The sequence below is a fragment of the Bombina bombina genome, chromosome 4, assembly GCF_027579735.1.
Source record: "Bombina bombina isolate aBomBom1 chromosome 4, aBomBom1.pri, whole genome shotgun sequence".
NCBI lineage: Eukaryota > Metazoa > Chordata > Amphibia > Anura > Bombinatoridae > Bombina > Bombina bombina.
In genome coordinates, this window is record NC_069502.1 from 799,830,961 (window position 1) to 799,857,523 (window position 26,563).

Consider the following 26,563-nt stretch of genomic DNA (forward strand, 5'->3'; position numbering starts at 1 on the left):
TTAGGGAGGTATTAGCTACTCTGGATGACTGCGACCCTTTGGTAATTCCAGAGAAATTGTGTAAAATGGACAAGTACCTAGAGGTCCCTGTTTACACAGATACATTTCCGGTCCCTAAGAAGATTGCGGATATCGTTACTAGGGAGTGGGATAGACCAGGTGTCCCTTTTGTTCCCCCTCCTGTTTTTAAGAAAATGTTCCCCATATCTGACCCCATGCGGGACTCGTGGCAGACGGTCCCTAAGGTGGAGGGGGCTGTTTCTACACTAGCTAAACGCACAACCATACCAATTGAAGACCGTTGTGCTTTTAAAGACCCTATGAATAAAAAATTAGAGGGTTTACTTAAGAAAATTTTTGTTCAACAAGGTTTTCTTCTCCAAACTATTGCCTGCATTATTCCTGTAACTACTGCAGCTGCTTTCTGGTTTGAGGCGCTGGAAGACTCGCTCCAGACGGAGACCTCATATGAGGAAATTATGGATAGAATTAAGGCTCTAAAGATAGCTAATTCTTTTATCACTGACGCCGCTTTCCAATTAGCTAAGTTAGCGGCGAAAAATTCAGGTTTCACCATTGTGTCGCGCAGGGCGCTATGGCTAAAGTCCTGGTCGGCCGATGTGTCGTCTAAATCTAAGCTTTTGAACATTCCTTTCAAAGGAAAGACCCTTTTTGGGCCTGAATTGAAAGAGATTATTTCAGAAATCACCGGGGGAAAAGGCCATGCTCTCCCTCAGGACAAGTCCTTTAAGACAAAGAACAAAGCTAATTTTCGTTCCTTTCGTAATTTCAGGAACGGCCCCGCTGCATCCTCTCCGGCTGCAAAGCAAGAGGGTAACGCCTCACAGCCCAAGGCAACATGGAAACCTTACCAGGGCTGGAATAAGTGTAAACAGGCCAAAAAGCCTGCAGCTGCCAACAAGACAGCATGAAGGGGTAGCCCCCGATCCGGGACCGGATCTAGTAGGGGGCAGACTCTCTCTTCGCTCAGGCCTGGGCAAGAGATGTACACGATCCTTGGGCGTTAGATATTGTATCCCAGGGATATCTTCTAGAATTCAAGGGTTCTCCTCCAAAGGGGAAGGTCCACATTTCTCGTCTGTCTACAGATCAGACAAAGAAAGAAGCGTTTTTACGCTGTGTAGAAGATCTACATACAATGGGAGTGATCCACCTGGTTCCAATCATGGAACAAGGGCTGGGTTTTTACTCAAACCTGTTTGTGGTTCCCAAAAAAGAGGGAACTTTCAGACCCATCCTGAATCTAAAAATTCCCTTCATTCAAAAAAAGAGTCCCTTCATTCAAAATGGAGACCATTCGGACAATCTTACCAATGATCCAGGAAGGTCAATATATGACTACTGTGGATTTAAAGGATGCATACCTACACATTCCTATCCACATAGATCATCACCAGTTTCTCAGGTTCACCTTTCTGGACAAGCATTATCAGTTTGTGGCTCTTCCTTTCGGCTTAGCCACTGCTCCCAGAATTTTCACAAAGGTGCTAGGGTCCCTCCTGGCGGTTCTAAGACCGCGGGGCATAGCAGTGGCGCCTTACCTAGACGACCTCTTAATTCAGGCGCCGTCCTTCCAAAGAGCCAAGTCTCACACGGAGATTGTATTGGCCTTTCTGAGGTCTCACGGATGGAAGGTGAACATCAAAAAGAGTTCCCTTTCTCCTCTCACAAGGGTTCCCTTCCTAGGGACTCTCATAGACTCAGTAGAAATGAAAATATTTCTGACGGAGGTCAGAAAATTAAAGCTCTTAACTACTTGCCGAGTTCTTCATTCCATTTCCCGGCCATCTGTGGCTCAGTGCATGGAGACAATCGGATTAATGGTAGCGGCAATGGACATAGTCCCTTTTGCTCGGATAAACCTCAGACCACTGCAACTATGCATGCTCAAACAGTGGAATGGGGATTATGCAGATTTGTCTCCTCAAATTCAGTTGGACCAGGAGACCAGAGATTCTCTTCTCTGGTGGTTGTCTCAGGATCACCTGTCTCAGGGAATATGTTTCCGCAGACCAGAGTGGATCATTGTAACGACCGACGCCAGTCTGTTAGGCTGGGGGGGGCGGTCTGGGACTCCCTGAAAGCTCAGGACTTATGGTCTCGGGAGGAAAAGCTCCTCCCGATAAACATTCTGGAACTGAGGGCGATATTCAACGCTCTTCAGGCATGGCCTCAACTAGCTGCAGCCAAATTCATCAGATTTCAGTCGGACAACATCACGACTGTGGCTTACGTCAATCATCAGGGGGGAACAAAGAGTTCCCTAGCGATAACAGAAGTAACCAAAATAATAAAGTGGGCGGAGGATCACTCCTGCCAGCTCTCCGCAATTCACATCCCAGGAGTAGACAACTGGGAAGCGGATTTCCCAAGTCGTCAGACTTTTCACCCGGGGGAGTGGGAACTCCACCCGGAGGTGTTTGCCCAGCTAACTCAGCTATGGGGCACTCCAGAGTTGGATCTGATGGCGTCCCGTCAGAACACCAAACTTCCTCTCTACGGGTCCAGGTCTCGGGACCCCAAGGCGGTACTGATAGATGCTCTAGCAGCGCCTTGGTCCTTCAATCTGGCTTATGTTTTTCCACCGTTTCCCCTTCACCCTCATCTGGTCGCCAGAATCAAGCAGGAGAAGGCTTCGGTGATTCTGATAGCACCTGCGTGGCCACGCAGGACTTGATATGCAGACCTAGTGGACATGTCATCTGTTCCACCATGGACACTGCCAATGAGGCAGGACCTACTAATACAAGGTCCGTTCAAGCATCCAAATCTAGTTTCTCTACGTCTGACTGCTTGGAGATTGAACGCTTAATTCTATCAAAGCGTGGTTTCTCTGAGTCAGTTATAGATACCCTGATTCAGGCTAGGAAGCCTGTCACCAGGAAAATCTACCATAAGATATGGCGAAAATATCTTTGTTGGTGGGAATCCGAGGGTTACTCATGGAGTAAGATTAGGATTCCCAGGATATTGTCTTTTCTCCAAGATGGATTGGAGAAAGGATTGTCAGCTAGTTCCTTAAAGGGACAGATATCTGCTCTGTCTATTCTTTTACACAAGCGTCTGGCAGAGGTACCAGACGTTCAAACGTTTGCTCAGGCTTTAGTCAGAATTAAGCCTGTCTATAAACCTGTGGCTCCGCCATGGAGTCTAAACCTAGTTCTTTCAGTTCTTCAAGGGGTTCCGTTTGAACCTTTACATTCCATAGACATTAAGTTGTTATCTTGGAAAGTTTTGTTTCTGGTAGCTATCTCTTCTGCTCGAAGAGTTTCAGAGTTATCTGCCTTGCAGTGTGATTCACCTTACCTGGTGTTCCACGCAGATAAGGTAGTTTTACGTACCAAGCCTGGTTTTCTTCCTAAAGTTGTGTCTAACAAGAATATTAACCAGGAAATAGTTGTTCCTTCTCTGTGTCCTAATCCTTCTTCGAAGAAGGAACGTCTGTTACACAATCTTGATGTAGTTCGTGCTTTAAAGTTCTACTTACAAGCAACTAAGGATTTCAGACAAACATCCTCCTTGTTTGTTATCTATTCTGGTAAGAGGAGAGGTCAGAAAGCGACGGCTACCTCTCTTTCCCTTTGGCTGAAAAGCATCATCCGTTTGGCCTATGAGACTGCTGGCCAGCAGCCTCCTGAAACAATTACTGCTCATTCTACGAGAGCAGTGGCTTCCACATGGGCTTTCAAAAATGAGGCTTCTGTTGAACAGATTTGTAAGGCAGCAACTTGGTCTTCGCTGCATACTTTTTCCAAATTTTACAAATTCGATACTTTTGCTTCTTCGGAGGCTATTTTTGGGAGGTTTTGCAAGCAGTGGTGCCTTCCGTTTAAGGTACCTGTCTTGTTCCCTCCCTTCATCCGTGTCCTAAAGCTTTGGTATTGGTATCCCACAAGTAAAGGATGAATCCGTGGACTGGATACACCTTGCAAGAGAAAACAGAATTTATGCTTACCTGATAAATTACTTTCTCTTGCGGTGTATCCAGTCCACGGCCTGCCCTGGCATTTAAGTCAGGTAAAATGTTTTATTTAAACTACAGTCACCACTGCACCCTATGGTTTCTCCTTTTTCTTCCTAACCTTTGGTCGAATGACTGGGGGGTGGAGCTAGATGGGGAGCTATATGGACAGCTCTGCTGTGTGCTCTCTTTGCCACTTCCTGTAGGGAATTAGAATATCCCACAAGTAAAGGATGAATCCGTGGACTGGATACACCGCAAGAGAAAGTAATTTATCAGGTAAGCATAAATTCTGTTTTTTAGTAATCGATATTCTTGCTAAAATTAAATATTTTAATTTTTTGATTCATTTAGCTGTGCTGAGTATTTTTTATTATTGTGGATTTGTTGGTATGTAGGGCGATACCTTACTCTTGCACCCGCCCCTCTTGACAATTCAGGATATAATTCTGTTTATTTATCTATTAGTAGTGCTGTTATTTTGTTATTTATTTAGACTGATATAAAAATATTCGCTAAAATACTTGCCAATAGGCTCAATCCACTACTAAAACACATTAACTCAACAGACCAAGTTGGTTTCATACCGGGTAGGGAAACTAGGGACAACACTCTCAAAATTATATAATTAATCTCTCATGCTCGCATCAACAACATTACAATGGCACTCATCTCCACCGATGCCAAAAAACATAATTTATGTAAGAACTTACCTGATAAATTCATTTCTTTCATATTAGCAAGAGTCCATGAGCTAGTGACGTATGGGATATACATTCCTACCAGGAGGGGCAAAGTTTCCCAAACCTCAAAATGCCTATAAATACACCCCTCACCACACCCACAATTCAGTTTAACGAATAGCCAAGAAATGGGGTGATAAGAAAGGAGCGAAAGCATCAAAAATAAGGAATTGGAATAATTGTGCTTTATACAAAAAAATCATAACCACCACAAAAAGGGTGGGCCTCATGGACTCTTGCTAATATGAAAGAAATGAATTTATCAGGTAAGTTCTTACATAAATTATGTTTTCTTTCATGTAATTAGCAAGAGTCCATGAGCTAGTGACGTATGGGATAGCAGATACCCAAGATGTGGAACTTCCACGCAAGAGTCACTAGAGAGGGAGGGATAAAATAAAGACAGCCAATTCCGCTGAAAAAGATCCACAACCCAAATCAAAAAAATGAAATAATAAGCAGAAAAATCAAACTGAAACAGCTGCCTGAAGTACTTTTCTACCAAAAACTGCTTCAGAAGAAGAGAAAACATCAAAATGGTAGAATTTAGTAAAAGTATGCAAAGAAGACCAAGTTGCTGCTTTGCAAATCTGATCAACAGAAGCTTCATTTCTAAAAGCCCAGGAAGTAGAAACTGACCTAGTAGAATGAGCCGTAATCCTTTGAGGCAGGGACTTACCCGACTCCACATAAGCATGATGAATCAAAGACTTTAACCAAGATGCCAAAGAAATGGCAGAAGCCTTCTGACCTTTCCTGGACCCAGAAAAGATAACAAATAGACTAGAAGTCTTTCTGAAACCTTTAGTAGCTTCAACATAATATTTCAAAGCTCTAACCACATCCAAAGAATGTAAAGATCTTTCCAGAGAATTCTTAGGATTAGGACACAATGAAGGAACAACAATTTCTCTACTAATGTTGTTAGAATTCACAACTTTAGGTAAAAATTTAAATGAAGTCCGCAACACCGCCTTATCCAGATGAAAAATCAGAAAAGGAGATTCACAAGAAAGAGCAGATAATTCAGAAACTCTTCTAGCAGAAGAGATGGCCAAAAGGAACAAAACTTTCTAAGAAAGTAATTTAATATCCAGAGAATGCATAGGTTCAAACGGAGGAGCCTGTAAAGCCCTCAGAACCAAATTAAGACTCCAAGGAGGAGAGATTGACTTAATGACAGGCTTGATACGAACCAAAGCCTGTACAAAACAATGAATATCAGGAAGTTTAGCAATCTTTCTGTGAAAAAGAACAGAAAGAGCAGAGATTTGACCTTTCAAGGAACTTGCAGACAAACCCTTATCCAAACCATCCTGAAGAAACTAAAATTCTAGGAATTCTAAAAGAATGCCAAGAGAATTTATGAGAAAAACACCAAGAAATGTAAGTCTTCCAGACTCGGTAATAAATCTTCCTAGATACAGATTTACGAGCCTGCAACATAGTATTAATCACTGAGTCAGAGAAACCTCTATGACTAAGAATCAAGCGTTCAATCTCCATACCTTCAAATTTAATGATTTGAGATCCTGATGGAAAAATGGGCCTTGAGATAGACGGTCTGGCCTTAACGGAAGTGTCCAAGGTTGGCAACTGGCCATCCGAACGAGATCTGCATACCAAAACCTGTGAGGCCATGCTGGAGCCACCAGCAGTACAAACGAACGCTCCATTAGGATTTTGGAAATCACTTTTGGAAGAAGAACTAGAGGCGGAAAGATATAAGCAGGTTGATAATTCCAAGGAAGCGACAACGCGTCCACTGCTTCCGCCTGAGGATCCCTGGATCTGGACAGATACCTGGGAAGTTTCTTGTTTAGATGAGAGGCCATCAGATCTATTTCTGGAAGTCCCCAGATTTGAACAATCTGAAGAAATACCTCTGAGTGAAGAGACCAGTTGCCCGGATGTAGCGTCTGGCGACTGAGATAATCCGCTTCCCAATTGTCTATACCTGGGATGTGAACCGCAGAAATTAGACAAGAGCTGGATTCCGCCCATACAAGTATCCGAGATACTTCTTTCATAGCCTGAGGACTGTGAGTCCCTCCTTGATGATTGACATACGCCACGGTTGTGACATTGTTTGTCTGAAAACAAATAAACTATTCTCTCTTCAGAAGAGTCCAGAACTGAAGAGCTCTGAAAATTGTTGATTGGTAATCTCGCCTCCTGAGATTCCCAAACCCCCTGCGCTGTCAGAGATCCCCATACAGCTCCCCAACCTGAAAGACTCGCATCTGTTGAGATCACAGTCCAGGTTGGACGAACAAAAGAAGCCCCTAGAATTAAACGATGGTGATCCAACCACCAAGTCAGAGAAGATCGAACATTGGGATTTAAGGATATTAATTGTGATATCTTTGTATAATCCCTGCACCATTGGTTCAGCATACACAGCTGAAGAGGTCTCATGTGAAAACAAGCAAAAGGGATCGCGTCCGATGCAGCAGTCATGAGACCTAGAATTTCCATGCACAAAGCTACTGAAGGGAACGATTGAGACTGAAGGTTTCAACAAGCTGAAACTAATTTCAGACGTCTCTTTTCTGTTAGAGACAACGTCATGGACACTGAATCTATTTTGAAACCCAAAAAGGTTACCTTTGTCTGAGGAATCAAGGAACTCTTTGGTAAATTGATCCTCCAACTATGTCTTTGAAGAAACAACACAAGTTGATTCGTATGAGATTCTGCAGAATGTAAAGACTGAGCAAGTACCAAGATATCGTCCAAATAAGGAAATACCGCAATAACCTGTTCTCTGATTACAGAGAGAAGGGCACCGAGAACCTTTGAAAAGATCCTTGGAGCTGTTGCTAGGCCAAACGGAAGAGCAACAAACTGGTAATGCTTGTCTAGAAAAGAGAATCTCAGGAACTGAAAGTGATCTGGATGAATTGGAATATGAAGATATGCATCCTGTAAGTCTATTGTAGACATATAATGCCCTTGCTGAACAAAAGGCAGAATAGTCCTTATAGTCACCATTTTGAATGTTGGTATTCTTACATAACGATTCAATATTTTTAGATCCAGAACTGGTCTGAAGGAATTCTCCTTCTTTGGTACAATGAATAGATTTGAGTAAAACCCCAGACCCTGTTCCAGAACTGGAACTGGTATAATTACCCCAGCTGACTCTAGGTCTGAAACACATTTTAGAAACGCCTGAGCCTTTACTGGGTTTACTGGAATGCGTGAGAGAAGAAATCTTCTCACAGGCGGCCTTACCTTGAAACCTATTCTGTACCCTTGTGAAACAATGTTCTGAATCCAAAGACTGTGAATCGAATTGATCCAAACATCTTTGAAAAATCGTAACCTGCCCCCTACCAGCTGTGCTGGAATGAGGGCCGCACCTTCATGCGGATTTAGGGGCTGGTTTTGACTTTCGAAAAGGCTTGGATTTATTCCAGACTGGAGAAGTTTTCCAAATGGAAACTGATCCTTTAGAGCAGAGCTTTCCAAACTTTTCATGTTGGTGACACACTTTTTAAACCTACATAATTCCGTGACACAGTAATTCAGTTGTACTAGCAAACAGGAGGTTAAACTAACTTGTTTTAAGAGATACAGACACATACAGACACATACATAAATGATATAATAACTAAATGTATTTACAAGTAACAGTATGTATGTATGTATGCAAGAATTAAAAAAAAGTTTAATATTACCAATAGCTACTTACTATTTTAATGGGATGTATGAGGTTGATGGGATGAACACATTTTCTGAATATTTGGTGGAATATTAGATAAAGACACTCGCATTTCATCATCAAGCATTTGTAAGCTTCCACTTCCTATCCATATATCAAGAACAGGAGCAGCAATGCATTACTGGGAGCTAGCTGCAAAAAAATCCAACACTTTGACTTCTGACTTCAGCTCAGAGTTTAAGCTGCTGCCCTCAGAGCTGTGCGAGTCCGACTGACTACTGCCCATGCTGAAAACACACTGCTGTCCCACTCACTGACTACACATGCAGTCACAAGCTGATTGAGGAGACAACACGTGCAGTCAGGAGCCAATGTGCTACCAATGGGAATAGTTTCAGTACCCACTAGGTATCAATCACGTGTCAACCAAGGCAGGCGGAAAGTCTGAAACCAAAAAAAAATGTAAAAATAATTTTAAATTAAAAAATTTTTGTGCTGAAGCAGGGACACACCTAGACACTGCTGCCGACACACTAATGTGTCCCGACACACAGTTTGGAAATCACTGCTTTAGAGGAAGGGTCAGGCTTTTGTTCCTTATTCTGACGAAAGGAACGAAAACGATTAGCAGCCCTATATTTACCTTTAGATTTTTTTATCCTGAGGCAAAAAGGCTCCCTTCCCCCCAGTAACATTTGAAATTATTGAGTCTAACTGAGAACCAAATAATTTATTACCTTGGAAAGAAAGAGAAAGCAATGTTGACTTAGAAGTCATATCTGCATTCCAAGATTTAAGCCATAAAGCTCTTCTAGCTAAAATAGCTAAAGACATATACCTGACATCAACTCTAATGATATCAAAAATGGCATCACAAACAAAGTTATTAGCATGTTGAAGAAGTTTAACAATGCTATAAGCATTATGGTCTGACACTTGTTGCGCTAAAGCCTCCAACCAAAAAGTGGAAGCTGCAGCAACATCAGCCAAAGAAATAGCAGGCCTAAGAAGATTACCTGAACATAAATAAGCCTTCCTTAAAAAGGATTCAAGCTTCCTATCTAAAGGATCTTTAAACGAAGTACTATCTGCCGTAGGAATAGTAGTACGTTTAGCAAGAGTAGAGAGAGCCCCATCAACTTTGGGGATTTTCTCCCAAAACTCTAATCTGTCAGATGGCAAAGGGTACAATTTCTTAAACCTTGGTGAAGGAGTAAATAAAGTACCCAGACTATTCCATTCCCTAGAAATTACTTCTGGAAAAACTTCTGGAATAACTACATGAGGTTTAAAAACTGAATTTAAACGCTTATTAGTTTTAATATCAAGAGGACTAGACTCCTCCATATCTAATGCAATCAACACTTCTTTAAGTAAAGAACGAATAAACTCCATCTTAAATAAATATGAAGATTTATCAGTGTCAATATCTGAGGCAGAATCTTCTGAACCAGAGAGATCCTCATCAGAAATAGATAAATCAGAATGATGGCGGTCATTTAAAAATTCATCTGAAATATGAGAAGTTTTAAAAGACCTTTTACGTTTACTGGAAGGAGGAATAACAGACAGAGCCTTCCTAATAGAATTAGAAACAAATTCTCTTACATTAACAGGAACATCCTGAACATTAGATGTTGAAGGAAAAACAACAGGTAATGGATTATTACTAATGGAGACATTATCTGCGTTAGAAAGTTTATCATGACAACTAACACAAACTACAGCCGGAGGAACAGTTACCAAAAGTTTACAGCAAATGCACTTAGCTTTGGTAGAACCAGCATCAGGCAGCGTCTTTCCAGAAGTAGATTCTGATCCAGGGTCAGGTTGTGACATCTTGCAATATGTAATAGAAAAAACAACATTATAAAGCAAAATTATCAAATTCCTTAAATGACAGTTTCAGGAATGGGAAAAAATGCAAAACAAACAAGCCTCTAGCAACCAGAAGCAACAAAAAATTGAGACTGAAATAATGAAAAAACTGGCGCCAAGAATGACGCCCACTTTTTTTTTTGGCGCCAAAAATGACGCCCACTTTTTTGGCGCCAAAAATGACGCCCACATTTTTTGGCGCAAGAAAACGTCTAACACACATGCGCCAAAAATTATGCAACCACGTGAAAACTTCCGGCGTCAACTATGGCGCCGGAAATGACGAAATTTTGCGTCAAAAAAGTTTGCGCCAAAAATGACGCAATAAATTGAAGCATTTTTTGCCCCCGCGAGCCATAACAGCCCGCAAGGAAAAAAGTCAATTTGAATTTAAAAGGTAAGAAAAAATATTTCATATGCATTTCCCCAAAAAATTAAACTGACAGTCTGAAAGAAGGAATACTGATTATCCTGAATCAAGGCAAATATAAGTTTAAGACATATATTTAGAACTTTACATATAAAGTGCCCAACCATAGCTTTGAGTGTCACAAATAGAAATAAGATTTACTTACCCCAAGACACTCATCTACATATAGTAGATAGCCAAACCAGTACTGAAACGAGAATCAGTAGAGGTAATGGTATATAAGAGTATATCAACGATCTGAAAAGGGAGGCAGGAGAAGAAATCTCTACGACCGATAACAGAGAACCTATGAAATAGATCCCCTAGAGGAAGACCATTGTATTCAAATAGGCAATACTCCCTTCACATCCCTCTGACATTCACTGCACTCTGAGAGGAAAACCGGGCTTCAGCCTGCTGTGAAGCGCATATCAACGTAGAAATCTAGCACAAACTTACTTCACCACCTCCATGGGAGGCAAAGTTTGTAAAACTGAATTGTGGTGTATATCCCATACGTCACTAGCTCATGGACTCTTGCTAATTACATGAAAGAAAAGCTTTTGACAGGATGGATTGGGAATTTCTTGGTGCCACCCTGGCAAACATGAATCTGGGAACTAAATTCATGAATCAAATTCTCTCCTTATACTCTAACCCTACTGCCAGAGTTAAGGCAAACAACATTCTTTCTAGCCCTTTTCAAATTCAAAACGGTACCAGATAGGGATGTCCCCTGTCCCCACTCCTTAGCCCACAAAATACGAAATAACCATCATATCAAGGGCATTCTCATCCAGAGCACAGAATATAAATCAGCGTTATATGCCACGCATATTCTCCTTACGTTGACTGATCTTGACGCGTCCCTCCCTGCACTGCTTAAAGAATTCGAGGAATATGGCATACACTCCAACTTCCACCTCAACCTCACAAAATCAGAACTTCTCAACATTACAATACCACACAATATCATGGCAAACATCTCCTCTTCTTGCCCCCTTAAAATCCAACCAGACAAGCTCAAATACCTGGGCATTTCCTAACGGCAAACCCCCAAGAAATGATCCGTGCCAACTACACACATATACAGGAAGAACTTATAAAAGATCTATCGGGTGGAATAACAAATCCTCATGGCTTGGTAGAATACACATATTAAAAATGAACATCCTATCTCGCATCCTGTACCTTTTTCAAACAGCACCCATACCACTACCACACAACGATCTACAACACCTACAAGCTAAAATAGAGATGTTAATATGGAAAAAATCAAACCACGATTCTTAAAAAAAAACATTGTATCTCCCAAGGGATAAAGCAGGTCTAAAAGTACTGAACTTAACCCAATACAGACTTGCTGCTCTCTTTCAAGTTATACCAGAGTGGTGCTCTAACTCCGATTAAAAACAGTGGATCCAACTAGATGCAGATATCCTGCAATTCAAGAGCGTAGGCTCACTGATGTAGTTACCCACACAGAAAAGATCCCTAGACATAAAAAATATCCACTCCTTAGTGAACTATTCACTCAATGGGACAAGCTAATCAACACTACCTCACACATATCCTCAAATCCATCCCCTCTGACACCTTTCAAAGGAAACACAGACATCCCAATACCCAAATACAACCCATCCAACTCAGTTATAAACCACATCAAACATGTTGCAATATGATCTATCATAAGAAATGGCACACTAATACCTGCAGGTCAAACTAGAGGAAATAGACGCCGATACCTTCTCCTCCTGGTACTCATACGCACAAATCTCACACTATATACAAACACACTAACAGAAAGGCTAAATACTCAGATGAACTGCTCCCTTTGAAAACCTTTGTTTATCTGAAACCCCAACGAGACACATGCTCTCACTATTATACAAGTTAACCCTACCCCAAGATACCCTCCCCTCGTACACACACAGATGGAACTCAGACCTGAGCACACCAATAGCTACAAATGACTGGGGTAAAATCTTTCAGGCTCCTAAAACTTCCTCAGTCTCTACAAACATACAAAAAATGAATTATAAACGCCTATTGAGGTGGTACTTGACTCCCACCAGGATAAAGCACATATTTAAAAAAACAAATGGGAGGTGCTGGAGGGGATGTGGTGAGGAAGCTGACCTCCTACATATCTGGTGGGGATGCGACAACATTGGTCCATACTGGCAAGAGATCATTAAATATATTAGTGATACATTCTCAATCCATTTACCAGTAGACCCAAAAATCTTGTTCTTCCACTCACTACCTAAGTAAGTCAGCGCAGCAGATGATCGCACACTCCTCTATATCTGCCTCAACAGCACAACAGCCCTCATCCCCCAAAAGTGGAAGTCTCCCACAGTACCCACACTAGACCAATGGAAACAACAAGTAATCAATACATTACACCTGGAAAGACACCACTACCTGCAGACTGGAAATCTGAGATCCACAAACTTATGCTGGCAATGTGGCCCCCAGCCGCAAACACTTAACAGCATACACACACATACTGAAGCTCAAGTACACTAAACATGTAATAAATAAATCTACGGGTATCATACCCAGGTACTTAATAACCCCCACCCTATCCCTCCCCCTTTTTTTTTCTTCTCATCCTCCCCTTCCTTTACCCCTATACCTTGTTGCCACATATGTATGTTTATAATAAGGAATTGCTGACCTGGGGTAAAGTTATGAAAAAACTGTTAACTGTCATACTGCTGAAAACTTTAGCTTTTCCCCAAAATTTTGACAACAGGACCTAGGTGTCCCTTACGAACTTAAAGTGATGGTAAACTCTCCCCTTCTTAAAATCAGATCTGGAATGTAAGCGCTATTTTAGATGGAGTTTAATTCATTAGCTGTAATGAAGATGCAGTATAATATATAGATATGAAATTCAAATACTGCATGCTCCTCCGCCCACTTCAAAAGTAAAATTTTCTGTGAGCTAACAGATTGAATTTTTGTCCAATCAGCGCTCTCCCCATATGGCACTTTTGTTGTAGCTAGAGCATTGATTGGAGAGTAATTCAATCATTTAGCTGACAGGAAAATTGACTTTTGAAGTGGGTGGTGTAACGTGGGGTATTTGAATTTCATATCTATATTAATAACTAAGTTATAGCGCATCTTCATTGCACATGATGAATAAAACTCCTTCTAAAATAGCGCTTACATTCCAGATCTGATTTTAAAAAGGGGAGAGTTTACCATCACTTTAACAAGGGACCCTACCTCTTCTACCCCTACCTTTCAGAGAGAAGGGAAACCTGTTTAAAGAATCTAATGTATCTGTTATTATTGGTTGACCATGACATGTTATTATACAAATCTTCTAAATAAAGCTCTTTTAAAAAAAAATAAAAAAATACATGTTTAACCCTTTCGTGACAGGGTTAAAGTGTCTACATCGGAACAACTGTTCCGATGTAAACAAATTGAAACTACGCGATTGTGCATACGATCGCGAGATTTCAATTATTGGATCGCATCTGGGGGGCGTCCCTACAATCCTAGGAATGCCTTCCAGACCGCGATTAAATCCTAGAAGCACAGAAGGCTTCTGGACAGCCGTTAGCTATGACGTTCTATTCCGTCATAACGGCTTTAAAGCCCAGTCTAATTATGACGGAATAGAACGTCAAAACAGCTTTAAAAAGTTAAACAATTTTCCAATTTGCTTCTACTATCAAATGTTAATTTTCTTCGTATCTTTGTTGAAGGAGCAGCAATGCACTACTGGGAGCTAGCTGCACATATCGGGTGAGCCAATGACAAGAGGCATATATGTACAGCCACCAATCGGCAGCTAGCTCCTAGTAGTGTATTGCTGCTCCTCGGCCTACCTAGGTATGATTTTCAACAATTGATACAAAGAGAACAAAGCAAATAGATAATATATGTGAATTGGAAAGTTGCTTAGAATTGCATGATCTGTCTAAAGTATGAAAGAAAAATTTTTGGTTTCTTGTCCTTTTAATGCATTTGGGAGATGTTATCAATCTTGTTCACAAGGCACTGCCACTCTTAACATTTTTGCGAACAATTAATAATAAGGAAACAAAGTAGCAAATCCGGGGAGCTGTATGTAAAACGTAATTTTTATTCCAACAATGTGTAAAACACAAAGGAACCTTCACATGAGCAAGACAAAGTAAAGGATGATGATTAAAGCTAACATGTTTAGGCCGGAGCCGTATTCATAGCTAGTGAGTTAAAATAAAAAACATCCTTATAAAGACCTGTGTATTTTCCCATTGGTTGCTATTCGTTGTTCAGCTGCAATTGTTAACACCCACAAAAATGTTTCTATCTAAGAGGCCGTTAAAGGTATAAGTTACTACAGAGACAAAACCTGCATATCAACCTATACACATGCAAACATATTAATATATGAGTTGTGGGTAATGCAGTCATAAAACAAAGAGTAGATGGATGGAAGCTAAATCTGCCAATATTGACAATTTTGTAGAGGTTTTTCAGTTAATAAAGAAAAAATAAATGCATAAAGAAACAAAATGACAACACAAAATAATCAACACAACACCCAAAGGAAATGACATAAGGCCGGGGCACCCTTGTGTGGTTCTCAGTTTGTTTGATTGAACGCTGCATTGTGTAGCTGTAGGTAGTGACTCATTGACATGGTCCTGGGCTTAAGCCATTTGGCCAAATGCAACTAGCTCTTCCATTTTTCCTTTTTATCATGCTGTGTGCCTGCAAGAGAGTGCCAAATATTCTGCATGTTGTGTTGGTTATTTTGTTTTGACATTTTTCCTATGGCATTTGGACTCAAGCTGGTTAAGGGGTTAACTGCCTAGGTTGCTGGGAGAAGTACAGCTGTATATTAGTATTCAGAGCTGTGAGTTTTACAGTAATGTAGGATGTGTACTCAGTCCAGTTTGAGATTGAAGTCCATTCCGTGTTATATTTATATTATATATCTGTGCACATATATATTTTCATATGTAAACACAAATAGACATTTATATAGACATATATGCACACACATATATATATATATATATATATATATATACAGTATGTATATATATATATATATACATACATACATACATACATACATACATACAGAGAGAAGTGCACTCACAGTAATGAACAACTGACTCAATACCATTGTTAGCCTGTTCTATGGCGATTTACCACCAGATTGCAGCTTTTTAGCCCAGTAATGCTTTTAACAGAGTAGAACTTTCCTGTAGTATATCAGTCTATTACAGTCAGCCCAGCGCCATATTCCTCTAAGCCCACTGAGCAAGGAGTCCATTTCTGGTTGCCCCTTGTGTGGGCTTCTCTCTTTGTGTATTAAGTCTCTGTAATGGATACCCCGACTGGGTAGCTCCGCCAAACGGGTCCTGTTTTGTCCCTGCCAACTGCAGCTATGTAGCTGGCAAGTGACCACAGTCTGTAGCCACCCCTGATGCCCGACAGTACCAGTACTAAGGGTCCCACCCTGTGGCAGACTCCGGCTACCCAGACTAGGTAACTCTGCCAGAGGGTCCTTCCTCTGCCTGGAACAGGCTGCTATGTAGCCCAGGAAAGTGATTTTAGCAGGAGCCCACCCAAATAACTAGACATACTAGCATTCAGGTGAAACAGGAACTCTCTTTATTGTAAAACATACACTACTTTTATACACACAGCTCTTCTTGATAAGACCCTGGACAATCCCGCAATATTCCCGCCCCTCCAGACCGACCGGCACCTCCATAGCAGCCACAGAATCCCAGTACCTTGGGGTGGCGTTTTCAGGGTGATCCTGGTAAAATGTTATCATTGTTTGGGGAGACGTCCCCATAAGTATTATAGTTTGTAATTATTTTAACCTATTTCACATCATGTTTTTAGCTGGTATTAGGATACAATAAATTGGATTTATTAATTTATAAGATTGGATTTATTAATTTATAAGGTTTATCACAGTTATTTTACTCATCACATATTTTTATAAGATTTATCTTTAGCATCTATTAATTTTTCATATACAAACACTATCACCTAGATTTAGAGTTCTGCTTTAGCCGTCAAAACCAGCGTTAGAGGCTCCTAACGCTGGTTTTGGGCTACCGCTGGTATTTAGAGTCTTGTAGGTAAGGGTCTAACGCTCACTTTCCAGCCGCGACTTTTCCATACCTCAGATCCCCTTACGCCAATTGCGTATCCTATCTTTTCAATGGGATCTTTCTAACGCCGGTATTTAGAGTCTTGGCTGAAGTGAGCGTTAGAAATCTAACGACAAAACTCCAGCCGCAGAAAAAAGCCAGGAGTTAAGAGCTTTCTGGGCTAACGCCGGTTCATAAAGCTCTTAACTACTGTGCTCTAAAGTACACTAACACCCATAAACTACCTATGCACCCCTAAACCGAGGTCCCCCCACATCGCCGCCACTCTATTAAATTTTTTTAACCCCTAATCTGCCCACCGCCGCAACCTACATTATCCCTATGTACCCCTAATCTGCTGCCCCTAACACCGCCGACCCCTATATTATATTTATTAACCCCTAATCTGCCCCCCACAACGTCGCCACCACCTACCTACAATAATTAACCCCTAATCTTCCGACCGGACCTCACCGCTACCATAATAAAGTTATTAACCCCTAATCCGCCTCACTCCCGCCTCAATAACCCTATAATAAATAGTATTAACCCCTAATCTGCCCTCCCTAACATCACCGACACCTAACTTCAAGTATTAACCCCTAATCTGCCGACCGGACCTCGCCGCTACTCTATTAAATTTATTAACCCCTAAAGCTAAGTCTAACCCTAACACTAACACCCCCCTAAGTTAAATATAATTTTTATCTAACAAAATAAATTAACTCTTATTAAATTAATTAATCCTATTTAAAGCTAAATACTTACCTGTAAAATAAACCCTAATATAGCTACAATATAAATAATAATTATATTGTAGCTATTTTAGGATTAATATTTATTTTACAGGCAACTTTGTAATTATTTTAACCAGGTACAATAGCTATTAAATAGTTCATAACTATTTAATAGCTACCTAGTTAAAATAATTACAAAATTACCTGTAAAATAAATCCTAACCTAAGTTACAATTAAACCTAACACTACACTATCAATAAATTAATTAAATAAATTACCTACAATTATCTACAAATAAACCTAACACTACACTATCAATAAATTAATTACATACAAATAAATACACTAACTAAAGTACAAAAAATAAAAAAAGAACAAAGTTACAAAAAATAAAAAAAGAACTGTTACAAAAAATAAAACAATATTTACAAACATTATAAAAATATTACAACAATTTTAAGCTAATTACACCTACTCTAAGCCCCCTAATAAAATAACAAAGCCCCCCAAAAATAAAAAAATGCCCTACCCTATTCTAAAATACAAATAGAAAAGCTCTTTTACCTTACCAGCCCTTAAAAGGGCCTTTTGCGGGGCATGCCCCAAAGAAAACGGCTCTTTTGCCTGTAAAAAAAAACATACAATACACCCCCAACATTACAACCCACCACCCACAATCATTGGGCTGAAGTCTTGATCCAAGCGGCGGCTGAAGAGGTCCATCATCGGGCAGAAGTCTTCATCCTATGCGGGCAGAAGAGGAGATCCGGACCGGTAGACATCTTCATCCAAGCAGCATCTTCTATATTCTTTCATCCGACAACGAGCGGCTCCATCTTCAAGACCTCCGGCGCGGATCCATCCTCTTCTTCCGACGTCCTAACACAGAATGAAGGTTCCTTTAAGGGACGTCATCCAAGATGGCGTCCCTCGAATTCCGATTGGCTGATAGGATTCTATCAGCCAATCGGAATTAAGGTAGGAAAATTCTGATTGGCTGATGGAATCAGCCAATCAGATTCAAGTTCAATCCGATTGGCTGATTGGATGAGCCAATCGGATTGAACTTGAATCTGATTGGCTGATTCCATCAGCCAATCAGAATTTTCCTACCTTAATTCCGATAGGATTCTATCAGCCAATCGGAATTCGAGGGACGCCATCTTGGATGACGTCCCTTAAAGGAACCTTCATTCTGTGTTAGGACGTCGGAAGAAGAGGATGGATCCGTGCCGGAGGTCTTGAAGATGGAGCCGCTCGTCGTCGGATGGAAGAAGATAGAAGATGCCGCTTGGATGAAGATGTCTACCGGTCCGGATCTCCTCTTCTGTCCGCATAGGATGAAGACTTCTACCCGATGATGAACCTCTTCAGCCGCCGCTTGGATCAAGACTTCAGCCCGATGATGGACGTCTTCAGCCCCCGCTTGGGCTTGGATGAAGACTTCGGAGCCTGGACCGATCAGTGATACCCGGCGTGGTGAAGATAAGGTAGGATGATCTTCAGGGGCTTAGTGTTAGGTTTATTTAAGGGGGGTTTGGGTTAGATTAGGGGTATGTGGGTGGTGGGTTGTAATGTTGAGGGGGGTATTGTATGTTTTTTTTTACAGGCAAAAGAGCTGTTTTCTTTGGGGCATGCCCCGCAAAAGGCCCTTTTAAGGGCTGGTAAGGTAAAAGAGCTTTTCTATTTGTATTTTAGAATAGGGTAGGGCATTTTTTTATTTTGGGGGCTTTGTTATTTTATTAGGGGGCTTAGAGTAGGTGTAATTAGCTTAAAATTGTTGTAATATATTTCTAATGTTTGTAAATTATTTTTTTATTTTTTGTAACTTAGTTCTTTTTTTATTTTTTGTACTTTAGTTAGTTTATTTAATTGTAGATAATTGTAGGTATTTTATTTAATTTATTTATTGATAGTGTAGTGTTAGGTTTAATTGTAACTTAGGTTAGGATTTATTTTACAGGTAATTTTGTAATTTTTTTAACTAGGTAGCTATTAAATAGTTATTAACTATTTAATAGCTATTGTACCTGGTTAAAATAATTACAAAGTTGCCTGTAAAATAAATATTAATCCTAAAATAGCTACAATATAATTATTATTTATATTGTAGCTATATTAGGGTTTATTTTACAGGTAAGTATTTAGCTTTAAATAGGAATAATTTATTTAATAAGAGTTTATTTAGTTAGATAAAAATTATATTTAACTTAGGGGGGTGTTAGTGTTAGGTTTAGACTTAGCTTTAGGGGTTAATAAATTTAATAGAGTAGCGGGGAGGTCCGGTCGGCAGATTAGGGGTTAATACTTGAAGTTAGGTGTCGGTGATGTTAGGGAGGGCAGATTAGGGGTTAATACTATTTATTATAGGGTTAGTGAGGCGGGAGGGAGGCGGATTAGGGGTTAATACATTTATTATAGTAGCGGTGAGGTCCGGTCGGCAGATTAGGTGTTAATTATTGTAGGTAGGCGGCGGCGACGTTGTGGGGGGCAGATTAGGGGTCAATAAATATAATATAGGGGTCGGCGGTGTTAGGGGCAGCAGATTAGGGGTACATAGATATAATGTAGGTTGCGGCGGTGTACGGAGCGGCAGATTAGGGGTTAAAAGTGTAATGCAGGGGTCAGCGATAGCGGGGGCGGCAGATTAGGGGTTAATAAGTGTAAGGTTAGGGGTGTTTAGACTCGGGGTACATGTTAGAGTGTTAGGTGCAGACTTAGAAACTGTTTTCCCATAGGAAACAATGGGACTGCGTTAGGAGCTGAACGCTGCTTTTTTGCAGGTGTTAGGTTTTTTTTTCAGCTCAAAATGCCCCATTGTTTCCTATGGGGGAATCGTGCACGAGCACGTTTTTGAAGCTGGCCGCGTCCGTAAGCACCGCTGGTATTGAGAGTTGCAGTGGCGGTAAATATGCTCTACGCTCCCTTTTTGGAGCCTAACGCAGCCCTTCTGTGAACTCTAAATACCAGCAGTATTTAATAGGTGCGGGGAAAAAAAGCCAGCGGTAGCTACGCGGGTCGTTACCGACAAAACTCTAAATCTAGCCGTATTTTAGTTTGTGGATTACTAGTATTTACACTTTTTGCACTTTATGAGAATTTATGAGAATTTTTTGCACAGCATTTATATATACTTTAATCAATTTTAATATTAAATAGCACATTTTGCACTTAACTCACCCATGATAGTCAAGATATTAACAATTACTACATAAACCACTAGCAGTAGATTCCTTAAGCTTTCAGCGCCCTCACTCCCACCCCTTTTTTATATATTCATTTGAAAAGACAGAATTATCTTTTCTTTTTGTGAGGTGTTTGGTATCTCCCTATTCCAGCGCTCTACTATATCTACACACATATACTATTCTATCCTTTGTGAGGCAGCTGACCGGGAGTTCCTGGAGCCCGGCTAGCCTAGGAGGGTTTTCCCAGTCGTAGACCAGCTCTTCTCTTAACAAGTTTGGAACACAAAAACAAGCCAACAAAAAGCTTCCAGAGATTGTGGTTGGTCTGGGGAGCCCAAACCACTGAGAAACAACAGGGGTGAGGTTGTAGGGGGGTAGGGGTTTAGCCCTTGCAGCCCGATATCCATGACAGTCTCACTTTTGGAAAAAGGGGAAACCAGACGTGGACTCTTTGCTCAGTGTGCTTAGAGGAATATGGCTACACCTCACTGACGAGGCCCATTGAAGGTCGAAATGATCATCTGGGATTGCTGTGTTCCTTGTTCAGAGAAGAATTGCCTGATATTTTGGTGCTGGACTGACCGTAATAGGCGGGATCAGACTAATATACTACAGGAAAGTTCTACTCTGAAAAGCATTACTGGGTTAAAAGAAGCTGCACCCAGGTGGTAAATCGCCATAGAACAGGCTAACAATGGTATTGAGTCGGTTGTTTGTTCTTGTGAGTGTGCTTCTGTGTGTATGTATGTATATATATATATGTATGTGTATATATATATATATATATATATATATATATATATATACACACACACACACATTTGAGCCCTTTCAGTCATTGTCAAATATATCTTATCCCTTTTAAAACATTTTTTCAATATTAAAATGTATTATTTAAAATGTTTTTATTTATATATATATATATATATATATATATATATATATATATATATATATATATATATGTGGGTTTTTTTTTAAATATTTTAACCCTTAAACTTTACTTCATGTCTTAGGTTGCACTTATTTTTCTAGTTCTATTTTATAACTTTAAACTTGTAATATGAGCAATATTTATCATGGTCACAATCTCCATTAGAATTATAGACCATGCTAAAGATATGTCGGCTGCGCTAAATCCTTCTCTGGTAAATCTGTTTTACTGTGGACTTGTATTCATTTGTGTTCTGATTTTGCACCCCGTGCTATTATTAGTGCTCCACTTTTACTCTGGGCCTATATGTGGTATTGTTCAAATAGTTTTCAATTTTGGTCTAAATTGTCATACTTTTTAAAAACAATATTGACTTATGTTAAAGCAACAGTTCACTGTAAAATTGTTTTTGCTTGAATGTGTTCCCTATGACTTGTTATACCAGATGCAGCATATAAAAGTTATGAGAAATTGCTTATTCTTATTTTTGCAAAATAAATAGCTAGATTTGCATAGGTTTGGCTTGCTGACAAATCAAAGCTTATTATCTTATCACTTAATTTCTTCCCTTTCTTATCTCTGTCTCTGTTCAATACTTATAGAGAACAATTGAAAATGGAAATTTTAGAGCTTTATCTCTTCCACCTCCCACTGTGAGTGTTCTTTCTTCTGCTGGCTGTGTTTACATAGTAACTTAAAAATGTCAGTATAGTTAGGTATACTATAGGCTAAATCGGCTATTTTAAATGCCAATATAAAGGCTAAGGATCTATTTGTAAACAATTTAATATACTCCAGGTAAAATGGGTTACTGGGAACAAATTAAAGAAGAGAATGTTTTTGGGTAAACTGTCTCTTTACCAAATTTTAAGATGTCAAATATTTTCTGTAATATTAAACAGATACTTTGTCTATAAATCTATTTTATAAACATGATAAACATATTTTGAGTTTGGGATAGATAAAATAAATCATATCTTTTCTAATTTAAGATAATTCTATGTCACTAGATATAAAAATAGAGAAAGATATGTTATAAAAGAAACTTTAAAGGTTTTAAATAAAGAAAACAAAACAGATTATATTGTAACCACATTTAGTAAAACTAAGCTATTGGCAGGTTTACAAAAGAAAGGTATTTTATTTCTTAATTGCTATATAGCGTTTAGTGTTTTGTTACATCTGTGCAATATTTGGATCTAAGATCTTCTGAAAATATAATATTTGTTACATGATTTATATAATGTTTTCTATAAAATAAATAAAAAATATTCTTAAATGTCTATTAAACTACCCTTAAGCAATTAGCATGAAGCTAGGGAAAGGTGTAGGGGGTTATAGCCTGTTCCTTAATCTTGTGATAGACACTCATTCATAACAGTTGAAATGTCCTCACAATATAATTATGTCATAAATAACTAACTAACATCAATCCCATTGTATTTCTTTTCAACAGATGAATTTACAAACTGCAGTAATCCTAGTCCTAGCCATGGTGAAAATACAGATACTTGTTTCAATCTTCAAAATCAAAGAAGAAATATGGAAAATGTATGTTCTGAATATGGGAAATGTTTTACCAAAAAAGCAAATGTTTTAAGACATCAGAAAATTCGAACAGGAGAGAAAGCATTTTCTTGTTTTGAATGTGAGAAGTGGTTTACTGTGAAATCAAATTTTATTAGAAATCAGAAAATTCATACAGGAGAGAAAGCACTTTCATGTTCTGAATGTGGGAAGTGTTTTACTGACAAATCAACTCTCATTGACCATCAGAAACTTCATACAGGAGAGAAAGCATTTTCATGTTTTCAATGTGGGACATGTTTTAGTAAGAAATCACATCTTATTAGACATCAGAAAATTCATACAGGAGAGAAAGCATTTTCATGTTTTCAATGTGGGAAATGTTTTAGTCAGAAATCACATCTTATTAGACATCAGAAAATTCATACAGGAGAGAAAGCATTTTCATGTTCTGAATGTGGGAAATGTTTTACTGAAAAAGCAACTCTTATTACACATCAGAAAATTCATACAGGAGAGAAAGCATTTTCATGTTCTGAATGTGGGAAATGTTTTACTTACAAATCAACTGTCATTGACCATCAGAAAATTCATACAGGAGAGAAAGCATTTTCATGTTTTCAATGTGGGAAATGTTTTAGTCTGAAATCACATCTTATTATACATCAGAAAATTCATACAGGAGAGAAAGCATTTTTATGTTCTGAATGTGGGAAATGTTTTGCTCAGAAATCAACTCTTATGAAGCATCAGAAAATTCATACAGGAGAAAAACCATTTTCATGTTCTGAATGTGGGAAGTGTTTTACTTACAAATCAACTCTTATTAACCATCAGAAAATTCATACAGGAGAGAAAGCATTTTCATGTTTTCAATGTGGGAAATGTTTTAGTCAGAAATCATATCTTATTAGGCATCAGAAAATTCATACAGGAGAGAAAGCATTTTCATGTTCTGAATGTGGGAAATGTTTTACTCTGAAATCACATCTTATTGGCCATCAGAAAACTCATACAGGAGAGAAAGCCTTTTCATGTTCTGAATGTGAGAAGTGTTTTATTGAAAAATCAGCTCTTACGAGACATCAGAAAATTCATTCAGGAGAGAAAGCATTTTCATGTTCTGAATGTGAGAAGTGTTTTACTGACAAATCAACTCTTATTAACCATCAGAGAATTCATACAGGAGAGAAAGATTTTTCATGTCTTGAATGTGGGAAATGTTTTAATCGGAAATCACATCTTATTGGCCATCAGAAAATTCATACAGGAGAGAAAGCATTTTCATGTTCTGAATGTGAGAAGTGTTTTATTGAAAAATCAGCTCTTACGAGACATCAGAAAATTCATTCAGGAGAGAAAGCATTTTCATGTTCTGAATGTGGGAAATGTTTTACTCTGAAATCACATCTTAGTGGCCATCAGAAAATTCATACAGGAGAAAAACCATTTTCATGTTCTGAATGTGGGAAGTGTTTTACTTATAAATCAACTCTCATTAACCATCAGAAAATTCATACAGGAGAGAAAGCATTTTCATGTTTTCAATGTGGGAAATGTTTTAGTCAGAAATCATATCTTATTAGGCATCAGAAAATTCATACAGGAGAGAAAGCATTTTCATGTTCTGAATGTGGAAAATGTTTTACTCTGAAATCACATCTTATTGGCCATCAGAAAACTCATACAGGAGAGAAAGCATTTTCATGTTCTGAATGTGAGAAGTGTTTTATTGAAAAATCAGCTCTTACGAGACATCAGAAAATTCATTCAGGAGAGAAAGCATTTTAATGTTCTGAATGTGAGAAGTGTTTTACTGACAAATCAACTCTTATTAAACATCAGAGAATTTATACAATGTGGGAAATGTTTTAGTCAGAAATCATATCTTATTAGGCATCAGAAAATTCATACAGGAGAGAAAGCATTTTCATGTTCTGAATGTGGGAAATGTTTTACTCTGAAATCACATCTTATTGGCCATCAGAAAACTCATACAGGAGAGAAAGCATTTTCATGTTCTGAATGTAAGAAGTGTTATATTGAAAAATCAGCTCTTACAAGACATCAGAAAATTCATTCAGGAGAGAAAGCATTTTCATGTTCTGAATGTGGGAAATGTTTTACTCTGAAATCACATCTTAGTGGCCATCAGAAAATTCATACAGGAGAGAAAGCATTTTCATGTTCTGAATGTGAGAAGTCTTTTATTGAGAAATCAACTCTTATTAGACATCAGAAAATTCATACAGGAAAGGAAGCATTTGCATGTTCTGAATGTGGGAAATGTTTTTGTCGGAAATTGCATCTTATTGGCCATCAGAAAATTCATACAGGAGAGAATGCATCTCTCTCATGCAGGTAGTGAAAGTCCATGATCCATTACTCATGGGAATTACTCTCCTCTACCACTAGGGGTAGGCAAAGATTCCCAAACCCCAAGAGCTCTATAAAGACCCTCCAACCTCACATATACCTTGGTCTTTACCTCTGATGGAGGTGGTTTAAGAATGAAGATGTGCATTTGATTCTTCAGAAAAAGGGGTTTTCAGTCTATATTGAGGTCCGGTTTCCCCTCAGATTACAGTGCTTGTCAGAGGGATGAATATGGGGATGTATGGTTTATGATTCTTTTTTCACCACATGGGAATTTTTTTGGTGGCAGGGGCTTGTATTTTGCTTTCCTTTGTGGATCTGCAATATACTACTATTTAATAACCTTTGCTGATTTCAGTACTGATTTGGCTGTCTGCTGCTTACTTGATGATGGACGAGTGTCTGTTGGTAAGTATTAATATTAGTTAATATACATTTTAGACACTTTATAGCTATGTTATGGTTAAATTTGTATATATTTGATATATGACCCTGGGACATAATTATTTACACTATTCCCTTGCCGTTTTGAGTACATCCACTTTTTTAGCGTGTTTAGTTTGAATTTTGCGCCTCAACATTTAGGTTTATGCGTGTCGCAGTTGTGCACATCGACTTAACGCTTGTCGGGTGGGTGCACATCCCTTTAGTCTTTCTATATTTCTTTCACGTGTAAGCTGGTTTATGCACCTCGGGTTAGCGCACTAAAGTTCTTAGCATGTTGGGTTTTGGCATGCTAAATGTCCTTTTAGCTGTTAGTTTTTTTCATGCTCGTTATTTCTTTCTCATGAGTATTTTCTGCCTTCGGATGTTATGTTAAGTTATCCTGCTTTGTTTTGCAGTTGGGTTAAGCATGCATTGTACTTGTGACTTTATTTAAAAAGCTAGTTTGGAGGGGGCTAGTAATTTCCTTTCCTCAAGAGCTTTTTAATGGGGTTATAGTGTTTATTGCAGTGTTTTGTCATATGCTATAATGGAGCAGTTGGATTTTGT

General features: G+C 39.0%; 1 protein-coding gene across 2 annotated transcripts in view; it reads left to right on the forward strand.

The window, feature by feature from the left end:
* Window positions 1-25,052, forward strand: part of LOC128657018 (gastrula zinc finger protein XlCGF26.1-like) — a 76,423-nt gene extending 51,371 nt beyond the window's left edge. The window contains exons 5-6 of one of the 2 annotated variants that reach the window (XM_053711243.1): window positions 22,270-22,320; window positions 23,124-23,217. In XM_053711243.1, the coding sequence (XP_053567218.1) occupies window positions 22,270-22,280 (11 nt within the window). In that variant the 3' untranslated portion in view covers window positions 22,281-22,320; window positions 23,124-23,217. Of the gene's footprint in view, window positions 1-22,269; window positions 22,321-23,123 lie in introns of those variants that run through there. The other variant, XM_053711242.1, reaches the window with a different exon arrangement.
* Window positions 25,053-26,563: the final 1,511 nt, after the last annotated feature.